A 12,284-nucleotide genomic window follows, 5' to 3' on the forward strand; every position below is an offset into this window, starting at 1 on the left:
GGATTTGGCTCAGTGGTAGAGCACCCTTGGGGTTTAATTCCCAGTACTGCAAAAAAAAAAAAAAAAAAAAAAAGAGAGAGAGAGAAGAAAGAAAAGAGTAGATTGACAAATAACATTCATTCAGCAAATATTTATCGAGCTTCTACTACATATCAGGAATGGACACAGGAGTGAGCAAAACAAAGTAAGAAAGTCCCTGCCTCAAATGGGCTTGTACTTTGGTGGGGACGAAGACAAGTATGTGGAGTAGTGAGAACATAAACAAGTACAATTTGGTTTAACACAAAATTGAATGGAAAAAAAGGGGTGTGTGTGTGTGTGTGTGTGTTTCATACAGGGTGGTTAAGGAAGGTTCTGGTAATTAGGTAACAAGAGGAAGGTCAGGAGGAACTTATCTCAGTGAGGAACTGCATATCTGCCCAGGGAACAGTGAGTGCAAAGGGCAGGATGTGCATGGTGTGTTGAGGTGGAGCAAAGGGCCAGGGTGGCTTAGCAGCGTGAAAGGGGAGAGGACAATACTTGGTGCATCAGAGAGGCAGATGGAGCCAGAGAACATAGGACTTTTTAGGCCATTGTAAAATGGCTGGTTTTATTCTGAAGGATCTGGGAAGTCATTAGATGGAAGTCATTAGTGAGGTGACATAACCTGGCTTTTATTTTTAAAGGATGGCTCCAGCTATATGCTGAGAATAGCCCATACTGGGGTGTTGAGAGCCACAGCCGAAGGGGCCCCAGCAAACTTCCAGCTGCCAGCAAACTTCCAGCTGCCGGCTGATGATTGGCTCACAGCGGCCCCAGCAACATCTAGCTGATTGGCTCCTCGGCCCCAGCAACATCTAGCTGATTGGCTCCTCTGCGGTGATGCTCATTGGACTGTTTCCCTGCCCTTTCAGACCACGGAGCTGCTCATTGGGGGACTTTTTTGGCTCCGCCCACGTGACCCAGCCAATTGGCCTCAAGAGCAGGAGGATTGTGGGAGGTGGAAAGAAGCTTGTCGGGGGAGAGAGAGGCTTGTGAAAAGCCGGTGGTGGCAGTTGAGGCTCTGAGGATTTTTCCTGAGAGGCTGTTTTGTTTGGCGTGTGTGGTTCTAAAAATAAAGTTACTTTCTTTTGACAAGTGGCTTCTGATTGTGCCCAGCCAGACTGCGGCACTGGGGCAAGAGTGGAGGCAGGGAGACCGGTTAGGAGACCGTTGCAGCCATCCTGGGGCAGGACAGTGGTCTGGAGCAGGGAGAGGTCAATAGAGGCGGTAACAAGGGCTCAGAGTCAGGATACAATTTGGAAATTGAGTCAATTGGATTTTCTGATGGATTGGAGGGTGAGGATGTGAAAAGGTCAAGGATGAATAAGGTCATGGTCCTCTGTAAAGGATGGGAAGAGGGTGACGTTAGTTGACAAAACAGCTGGAGAAGCAGGTTGGATATGTGTGTGGTGGGGGTTGGAAGGTGGGGCAGGAACAGAAGTTCATCTTGGTACTATTAAGTTCAAGATGCCTTGACATTCATGCAGAGATCTCTCTGGACTCTGGTAGTGGTCCAGGGTGGAGAAATAAATTGGGAGCTTATTAGCAAATAGATGGTGTTTATAGCCGTTAGGCTGTATGAGATCAACTAGGGATACGGTTTAGAGAAGGAAGAGGTTCAAGGACTCACTGCTGGGATGCTCTCAGATTTAGAGGTTGAAAAAAAAAATAAGAAAACAGGTGGAGATGAAGAAGGAGCAGTTCTGAGAGCCAAATTAAAAGAAGCTGCCAAGAGTCCAAACCAAATGGGAATGGAGGCTCCAGCATCACATTTAACAATGCTGTTGTCCTTGGTGAAGGTTTTGTTGGGGTTGGAGTGGGAAGCTGACTGGAGTGAGTTCAAGAGTGAATGAGAAGCCAGGCGTGGTGGTGCACACCTATAATCCCAGCAGCTCTGGAGGCTGAGGCAGGAGGATCGAAAGTTCAAAGCCAGCCTCAGCAACTTAGTGCGGACCTAAGCAACTTAGCAAAATAAAAACAAAATGTTGGGGATATGGCTCAGTTAGGTGTCCCTGGGTTTAATCCCTGGTACAAAAAAAAAAAAAAAAAAAAAAAAAATAGAGGGAGGATATGGAGCCTGCCAGTGTAGACAGGTCTTTTGAAGAATGGTTCTGCAAATTGGAGCAATTAAGTGGGTCAGGAGCTGAAACTGGAGGTTCAGAGAGGACTTTTTTTTTTTTAAGATGAGAGAAATTGCTGCAGATAGTATATGGAGCATACACTGAACTGTTTTCTGATTACTTTACTGGGACACCCTGGTTTCTTACATAGAGGGAATGATTTTGAGGTCAAGGACAGTTCTACTTCTAGCAAGAGACATTTAGAAATATTTGATGATTGGGTCAAAATGCAAAACAACCTATGGTTGCTCGGCCATAGGTAGGAGCCCAATTTCCTTCCACAGCCCTGGCAATGTTCAATTCAAAATTCTACCGCACACCTTTGTGAATTCCATTCAGCAACTATTTTAAAAAGGCACCCAGGTTAGAAAGACATTAACTCACTTTAGTCTTCCCCTTTCACAGCTCTTCAAATGCTGGAGGGATTTAAGCGGAAAGAAGCTGCAAGGGAGGCTGGATGTTTGTATTTCCTCCGGGATTGTTACTAGCGAACCAGAGAATTTCAGCTCCCTGAAGCTGGCGGAGAGGTGACCTGTATTGAGGCCTCTCTACCCCCTGGGTGGCATCAAATGGAGCCCCGCACAGTTATTAGAGGGATAATGGGATTCATTTCAGCAAAGGCTGCCTAGCTAGGCCCAGCTTATTTTAATTTTCAATGTTAATAAACTTGTGGCTATCGCTTTATTCACACCGATGTGCCTCACACCTCATTTTGCCAGCCCATTAGGCAATTACAGCAGCGCCTCTGCTCCCAGCACCTCTTAAACATGGAGCAAGTATACTTATTTGGTGAATGATGAAGGAACATGGAGGAGGCAAATGCATTGGCGTAGAACTTTCCTCCCAACTTCATCAGGGTGCCCTGAGCACCTCCTTTAGTGAAAAACAGGGCTTTGTTTGCAACCTTCACAGTAGCAGAAATGCAGGGATTTCTCCCTCTGCATCCCCAACATGGAGCCCCCCACCACCTGAGCCAGCCCCAGCTGACCCAGGCCTCTGGCTTCCAGCACTAGGCTGCAAAAACAGCCCATTCAGCTTGGGAAATGAGCTGCTAATGCTCTTCATTTATCTTGAAATGGGAAGTTTTCAATAGGTCTTAAGTGTGTATTAATGCATCGAGAGTAATGATCCCTTTATTTACAAAGTTGTTTAATTCCTCACTTTTGTGCTCCTTGTGGATCTGAGTGGATTTTTCCTTTACCAAGTTACTCCATGATTTTCACAGCTGCTAAATAGCCCTTGTCTTCCCTTCTTCCTGACCCTTTGACTTACAATGGAGCAAAGTGCCCACTGACTTTTGATTGCAAAAATTTTTGGGATTTGAAGAATGGTTTCCTGTGTGAGGACATTGGGGGCAGCGTGTGCACTTGTGGAACCAAGACACAGAGCATAGCTGTGCTCCCAGAAAGCAGTGCCCTTGCCCTAGGCCAACAGTGCCCTGCTGCTCTGTGTTGGCATCGTTCCACCCAGTGGCCCTCCTCTGCCTGACCTAGTTGCTGCCCAGTGCTCACCTGTTTTCCCTCAACATCCCCAAGCCCCTGCTTCACCTTGACAAAGTTTTTATAATTTTCAGTGAGGGATAGACTTAACATTCCTTTCAGAACATGTTTCAGGGCTCCTGGTTCCAGGGCTTTTCAAGCTGAAGCTTGCTACTTGTTAGTGGTGGCTATGTCACATTAGTGGGTTGCCATTTGTTACTTTTTTTTTTTTTTACATAAATGAAAAAGAATTTGGTGGAATAGAAAACATCAGAGTGCATTGCACCTCCAGAGGGTAAGAATGTTTCATTAAGGTCTTGTTTTTGATTCAACAAATAGTTATTGAATAATAGGATAGATAGTTGTTGATAATAGGATACTACTAAAGATGGCTTACACACAACTTTGTTTTCTAGAAAGGAAAGGAAAAGCTTTATAAATTAATACATAAAACAAATGTAATTATATTATGAATAGTACTATTAAATTGAATGTGCTTTTTTGTTGTTAAATGCTTTAGATAGGGCTGGCGTTGTAGCTCAGTGGTAGCGCACTTGCCTAGCATGTGTGAGACACTGGGTTCGATTCTCAGCACCAAATATAAACAAACAAACAAACAAACAAATAAAATGAAGGTCCATTGATAACTAAAAAATATTTTAAAAAGTGCTTTAGATAGTCAAGTGCCTATCATTTTGGTAACTTCAGTTTTGTAATAGACTGAAGCTTTGGTTTAATCAATTTGAAAAGATTGATCTGGGGCATGCCTGAGTGTCAAGTTCATGAGGATGCTAAGTTGAGGGTATTTTAGAAAAATCATTTCATGCCACTCTTTTAATCAGCTAAGAAAAAATAAAAGTGCTTGTTTACTGAGCACTTTGGAACTTTCAGGGTAGCACTGTTATAAAAGATGGGTAATGTCCCCAAATGGCCACTTCACGAGGTATGTGACACAGATCCTGAAATATCAAGTATGGCAGAGTCATCTCAGGCCCAAATACTGCCCAACATCACAGCTCTGGGAAGCTCAAGAATTCTTTTCTACCAGTTTACATTTTTCTTTTTAGTGTATCTCAATTGGTTTCTAACTCTGAGATGAAGAGAGAAGTGTGATTAATTAACAACCCCCAACATAGGAGGTTTTAACAAGTATTGCACAAGTATTGGCATATACATATGAAAAAGCACCTTTCTTTTTAACTGAAAAGTAAATTACATTTTTCATGACAAGAATATTTTGTCTGCAGAATAACTTTTAATGGCTACATCTTAACTTAATATATGGATATGCCACTCTTACTTAATGAATTCTCTTAGACATTTAAGTTGTTTCCAGTTATTTGTGTATTTATAAATAGATTTGCAATGAATGCCTTTTATGCTATACCTTACCACCATTTTTGTGATACATACTTAGAGCTGAAATTAAGGTGTCTGCATAATATTTAGATTTTAAAAACTGTTTTCTTGAAGTATAATTGGTATACAATAGACTGTGCATATTTAAAGTGTATATTTTGATAAGTCTTGAATACATGTGTATCCATGGAACCATCACTATCAAGATAGTGAACATATCTATCACCTTGTGTTCCTTTGAAACCCCTCCCTCCAGGTGGCCCTCCCTACCCAAGCAACAACTGATCTTTTTTTTTTTTTAATATTTTTTAGTTGTTGATGATTCTTTATTTTATTTATTTGTATGAGGTTCTGAGAATTGAACCCAGTACCTCATGCATGCTAGGCAAGCATGCTACCACTGAGTCACAACCCCAGCTCCACAACTGATCTTCATTTCTGTTATTATAGATTAATTTCCATTTTCTGGAGTTATACAGTATGTCCTCTGGTCTGGCTTCTTTCATTCAGCATACTTATTGTGAGACTTGCCTGTGTTGTTGAGCGTGCCAGCACATGCATAGAGCATAATTTATTCACTTACCTGCTGATGATTATTTGGGTTGTTTCCAGATTGGGATTGCTAGAAATAAGGCTGCTGTGAATATTGTGTCCATGACTCTGCATAGACTTCGGCTTTCATTTCTCTTGGGTAGATTCTTGTGAGTGCAATGGCTGGCTCATCTAGTATATGTATGTTTAACATTTTAAGAAACTGTTAAACTGGTTAAGTGGTTGGGCTACCTTAAAACTTTTGATATTTAATTTAAATAATGAACCTGAAGTAGTTCAAAGTGCCCTTAGATTACGCACGTAAGATCAGAAACAGTGGAGCTAGAATGCACTTGAGATCAGAATCCAGTTCCTTACTTGCTGAAGAGGAAGCACTGGTCCACAAAGGTGAAGTGGTCTTTTCAAAGTCTTTCAGCTCTCAGACCTGTCCCTTCACTCTTCTATAAGGTCCTACAATTTGGGAGAAATTCTGCTAATTGCAAGTCTATAAGTTGCAAGTTACAGTTATGGCCTCCACGGGCACAGATACCCCTTCAAAATAGGTCTTTTTTTTTTGCATGTGTTAGATAACTTCAGGCATGAAACATCTTTTGAAATTGGGAGAATTTCCCAGGATATGGAGTAAATAGTCTCAAGAGGGGAATGAGAATATAATCTACCAGACTACTCATAGTTCCAACATCACTCAACAGCAGGTAAAATGGAAATGTGCTCTCACCATTAATCCTTGGAGCGTGGAGGAGATCCATCTAGCTCCTAAACAAACTGGTGCACCCACAGATTAAGACCCCTGAGCAATCCATTAGTAATGAAGAAAACAGCAGTGCCAATTACCCAGCTCCATGGCTTACCTTTCCGGTTCCCACCTCTTATTATCATATTCATAAGCATTGTCTCTAATCAGTCTTCTTAAGTAAAGTTAACAAGTATATGTGTGCACTCTCTTGAAATTGTTTTGCTTAGCCTAAGAAGCTGTCATGGGGCTGAGAAGGCTGCCGCTTTAACCAGATTTCATCTCTGTGTGTCACTGCTCATGTCAAAGTAAAAATGCTCTCAGACATAAGAGTTGTCCTGCTTTCTTTCATCCAGAGCGCCAGCCTGCCTGAGCCTCGTTCCACTTGGTTAAGCTTGTTATTTAAATTGTTAAAATTGAGACATCGGCAGTAAATTTCAGAGAAGATATAACAATTATTAGATACAAGCTGGGCTCTTGTACTTGAGAATATACCATGCCCTCCATCCACCAGCAGAATTAGCCACAAATAATTTACAATGGTTTCTTTAAGAAGTGTGCCCTGTAGTACTTGAGTGGCATTAAATCACAGTCTGTCCCCCACTGGGTCATATTTCCAACTTTAAGATGGATTCGGTTCCAGTCAGCAGAGTGGCCGCACACTCCAGGGGACTACCTTTTAATGCCTGTAACTCTTAAAAAGCTGAGCGAGGGTTCCCAAAACTGCCTTCTGGCTGTGAGCTTTGTGTTTAGGTGACTTTATACACAAGGCAGGGGAGCCACAATCCAGAGCAATTACCCCTTGGGGATGAGGGGAAGGAAAAACCAAAGGCCTTCAGAGTGACCTTTTTCCATTTAGTGACCCCATCAAGATCATATAGGAGCACTTGACATTGCAGTGATTGTGCCTGCTCCATAATGTAACCGTCCTGACTGTGCTGGGGCAAAGGCTGAGGGAGGAGATCGGTACCAATGAACCTTAGAATCTTCAGGTGGCTCGTCAGAGGGCATGCGATCCAGCATCTCTATCTTTTCTTGAAGTGAAGAAACTCCAATAAGGACATGCTTATTCATCAACTGAATCATTTGTTGACTTTGAGATCATTAACAGTTCCGAGGTTGGTGGTGGTTGTTAAAAACAGATAACTTTCAAGCCAAATTTCTCCTATTCTGTCCTTGCAGAATTGATTGTAATACTTGTCATTTAGTTGGTTTTTTAAAATTTAAATTTGTTTTGTTCTAATTAGTTGTCATTCAGTTTTGCTAAATTTCATCATATTGATTTTGGCCTGTTAGTTCTATCAATGAAATATTTGAAAATTCTGAATTTGGTGTTTAATGTGCCTTATTTGTATCTTTCTCAAATTCCTTTATCTTTGTCCAAATGATAGAGAAAAATAGAAATTTCAGAGCTGGGAGGAAACTTGCTCATCATCAATCCAATGCTCTCATTTTAAAAGTTGTTGCACTAAAAGCTAGATGGGCCACCTTGCTTTCCTGAAGTCTAGATAATGAAATTAAACCATGCATAGTCTTTGAATATAAGTTGTCTTACTATTTGAAAATAGGCACATGTAGCTGGGCTCGGTGGTGCACTCCTGTGATCCCAGCCGCTCAGGAGGGTGAGACAGGAGGGTCACGAGTTCAAAGCCAACCTCAGCAATGGTGAGGTGATTAGCAACTCAGTGAGACCCTGTCTCTAAATAAAATACAGAATAGGGCTGGGGATGTGGCTCAGTGCCCCTGAGTTCAATTCCTGGTACCAAAAAATAAAAGAAAAGAAAATGGGCACACATTTATTCATTTTATCCATAAGACTGTTATTAGAGACTTTATCCTAGAGTCAGAACCTGTCCTGGCATCTCTCTCCACATTACCTGCTCCTTAGGCTTCACCTCATATCCCCTTGCCTGCACCACTGGTTACTTGCTTCATTCAGCTTCCATGATGGTTGCTTTTTATGGGTAAAACCTGGAAGTGCCTTTCTCATGGCTGTCCATGGGTCTCCCTCTTGGCACTGACTCATAAGATTATGGGGAATCCTGCTCTGCACCTCTGCATGAGCAGCTTGGAAATACAGGGCTGTGTTAGTCAAGGTTCCACAGGTAATCAGAACCAACAGGATGTATAGATGTATACTTTGGTTTGACTATGTCCCCCCAAGTTCAGGCATTGGAAGCTCAATGCCCAATGTAACAGTGTGGACCCATAATAGACCATCATGAATGGACCAATGTCATCCTTATGGGAGCAGGTTAGTTAATGTGGTAGTGAATTTGTTGGCCCTGACTCTCTTGTTCTACCTCTCTGTTGCTTTCTACCCTGGGGTTGTGCAGCATGAAGTCCTTCCCGATTGCCAGCACCAGGCTGTTGGGCTTCCCAGCCTCCAGAACCATGAGCCAAATCAATTTCTATTCTTTATAAATTATCTAATCTCAGGTATTCTGTTACAGCAGTATAAATGGACTAAAACTATATGTCTTAAGTGGTTTATTTAAAGGAATTGGCCTGTGTGATTGTGGAAGATGGCAAGTCCAAATTCTGGGGTGGGCCCCCTTGAATCTACCCTGAGATTCAGGAAAGCCAATGGAGCATTCCACCTGGAGGATGGCAGGCTGTCGCTGGTTTGAATGTTAATCTCATTCAAAAATATCCTCTAACTTGACACATAAAATTAACCATGACAAGGGGCTAATACCCTGTGAGATGAAACTTTTGACTGCTGAGGTATGGGAATTGGTGAATAAATATTCTCCTTATCCTTTCCTGCCCCCTGCCCCCAACTGCCCCTCCTCTAACAGATGGCCTGAAACACAGTAACTCAGACGACCTCTCTGAAGACCATCCTGCACAACTGGGATGTTTGTGCCTGAGTGGAACCCCATTTAATACCTTACCTCCTCATCCTCCTACCTCCCCTGACTCATTCCTTTCCCTCACTTTAGCTTCTCTGGGATTGTACCCCAGACACACTTTTAGCACATAAGCTTTTTACTCAAACTCCACTTTTCTAGAAAACTGGGCAACTATATCTTATCCATTAGCTGACCTCTTCTCAAACCTGAATAATGCCACAAGCTCATTGTACAAAATACATTTCCCAACTTTTGCATTCTTGTAGGATTTCAGGACCCTTTTTACTGCAAAGTTTCAGCTGATTTCCCTCTGAACTGTGTAACATCTATTGTAGATTATGTACCAAGCTTTCATGTCGAAGATCACTCTCACCGTTCATGCATAGACTCTGAACTTCAGGTTCATCAGTTTGACTCACACACTCCAAATCAATCCTCTCTGTCTAGACAAAGCAATTTAACTCCTTTGTAACTTACCAATTACATAGTGCTCATTTATTGGAGAAAATGCAGGATATGATGAAAGATACAAAGAACACAAGATTTGATTCTGTTCTCAAATTGTTTTATCGTCTACCGTGTATTTTACTTTTTGTCCCCTACTCAGAATGAAGCACACTTGCCAAATTAGACAAATAAAATGTTTTATAAAAGTCTTCTGATCAACATGTTCCAAAATCCAAATGATGTTGTTGGAGCCATTAAAAACCTCGATGGGAAGGAGTCTGCAGATGCCAACCAACCCAGAAGATGGGGGAGGAGAAAATTCTGTAGCTGGAGCCACTACAAGATCATAGCAGGCTCAAGCTGCCTTTTCTCCTAGTTGCTTGCTGATGTTTTCAGAGAGTTGAGGGAAAAGAATTCACAGATAATATTAAACGAGCAAATAACCCACAGATAGCGTTGGCTCTGAAATATGCAAAACAGCTAGTTTTTTAGTTTTATAATTCTGACTAAAACTAGTTTAAGCCCATGTTTTGAATTAATTGCGTTCTCTCAAGCACAGGTGGACTTCAAGATGGAGGGCAAATCTGATGGCCAACACGAGGCTGCAGAACTTTCCGGTATTTCCTGCCATCTTGCTACCCTAAAGGCCCCAATGATCCAATTTAGCACACAACTGGTAGTTAGTTGGTGAAAAGTCTTCAGTTTTAGGTACATACCTTGGCTATTTTTACCTTTTACCCTGTTCTTGAATCTGTAAGAAATTGCAGATAGACTTTATGGACTAGCTAGAAAACCTTTATGAACAATGTGTTTCCTGAATTATGGAGGCACTACCTCAACGTATCTGTGAAAAATTACTACAAGATCTAATATCTTTAAAAACATCCCCTTGTTTTATTATGCCTTCCAATAACTGGTCTTGACCCTTATTCAGGCAAAACTCCCACTGATTTTCAATTGATTGAGCTGATTCGACTTGAATAAGGTCAGCTACAAATGGCCTCCTTTCTACTCTGTATTCTGCTCGTGTGATGCCATGTGTCATAATGCCGCGATGATGTGTATTGGCAATCTTATACTGGTGATTAATTGCTGGGAAAGTAATTTCTTTATAATTGCACTCAAATGCTTTTGGTGGCCTGACATCATAGGGAACTTAGGTACGCTGGCTTCGAGTGGCCCCAGGAAGCTGACTGAATACTCTCATTGCACCCCAAAATGAACCCAAGTCTTTGAAAATTATAGCAGCAGTTAACATTTCTTAAATGCTGACTCCGTGCCAAGCAGGGTGTAAAATAAGTTTGCACACATAACCTCAGCTCTTGTAATCTTCACCCAAAGCCCCATGAGGTAAGCGCTACGAAGCAGGTTTACTGGCCCAGTTGGAGACCACTGGGGAGGTCAGTTTCTTTGTCCAAAGTCACACAGGCACTGGGAGGCAGACACAGGGTCTGGCTCCAAAGCCCAGTAGAGGCCCTGCAATAGCTGTCCCACTCTCCTTTCCAAACTGGCCTTCCCCTACCTTCTCCCCCTCTCTTCCATCCTAGCCATGCAAACCTCTTGTTGATTCTCAGCCCTTTCAAAAGTTTCCCTAGCTCAGTTCCCTTGCACTTTAAGTTAGCTGGGCTGGTCTGTTCTCCTGCTCATGGTTATGTAGCTGGGTTCTTTTCACATTATGAGTGTCACCTCCTTTGGCAGACTGTATCTGTTCACATCACAGAAATAGGCCTCCTGGCTAGCAGGGGTGGGTGGGAGAAGCTCCACTTACTAGATTGACTCTCTTTCCCTTGTAGTATTTACCACAATCTATACTTGTTGGCAATAGCATTTTGTTTCTTTATTGTCTACCACTGGAATGTAAATTCCATGAAGACAGCAGCCCTGTCTGATTTATGTGTCATTCTAGCTCTAGCATCTAGGGTGTTGAACAGGACTTCATAGATGCTCAGCCACTGCTGCTGAATGACAAGGAGCAGGGTACCAGGAGCGGACTGCAGGTTGGATGCCTGGCAGGTGTGCAGACTGGGTGGGCTCTCAAGGCGGAAGGGAGAAAAGGTGCTGAAAAGGACAGGTGTGGGGCTTAGGAATAAGGACACCCTTCCAGCATCAGGCTCACTCCTAACTCACCCCTGCCTTTCAAGCATCTTTTTGTCTCCCAGCAGAAATACTTAACTTCCCCTGTGTGGTGGGAGATGTTGAAACGGACTTTGGTTGTCTCATGACTGATGGGGACTGGCATTTGCTTTGTAGAATCACTGTGGACACCAGACAGTCCCGGAAATCCAAGAAGACAGCTAACCAAAGGGACTTCAGCATCTCACAGGTCAGACGGAGGTGAGGGAGTGCTTGACAGGGATGCCTGCTGACCACACGCCTCCTTGAAAGGTGTCACAGCTCGTTACCAGCCTGTTTTCTTGGTGAGAAGTGACTCGACCTAATGCTCTGGTGTGAGTGCCCTGGCTTGGGAGGATGAGCTGGTCCTAACTAAGTATGAAACCAGATATTTAATGAAATACCTTTGTACCCCAAGGTCAGGAGGGAGACTGGAACGGCATCTTGAATTTATTTGCAGGGTCGTTTGCTCCAGTTTCTTGGTGGCACACACACAGCAGGGCTCCAGTGTGAAGAGGATCCTCAAATAAGCACATTGCATTTGCATTCTCCAAGTTCAAAGCGCATCCTGGAAGCCTTTCAAAGCACCTGACATCCTTTCAAGTTA

The 12,284-nt window shown here is 42.7% G+C and overlaps 1 protein-coding gene across 1 annotated transcript in view; it reads left to right on the forward strand.

Moving 5' to 3' along the window:
* The window catches only part of Snx10 (sorting nexin 10), a 158,323-nt gene extending 146,323 nt beyond the window's left edge, over positions 1 to 12,000 (forward strand). The window contains exon 8 of the mRNA XM_071613858.1: positions 11,816 to 12,000. Within this exon, the coding sequence (XP_071469959.1) occupies positions 11,816 to 11,863 (48 nt within the window). The 3' untranslated portion in view covers positions 11,864 to 12,000. The remainder of the gene's footprint in view (positions 1 to 11,815) is intronic.
* The last annotated feature ends 284 nt before the right edge of the window (positions 12,001 to 12,284 follow it).

The sequence above is a fragment of the Marmota flaviventris genome, chromosome 1 (genome assembly GCF_047511675.1).
Source record: "Marmota flaviventris isolate mMarFla1 chromosome 1, mMarFla1.hap1, whole genome shotgun sequence".
NCBI lineage: Eukaryota > Metazoa > Chordata > Mammalia > Rodentia > Sciuridae > Marmota > Marmota flaviventris.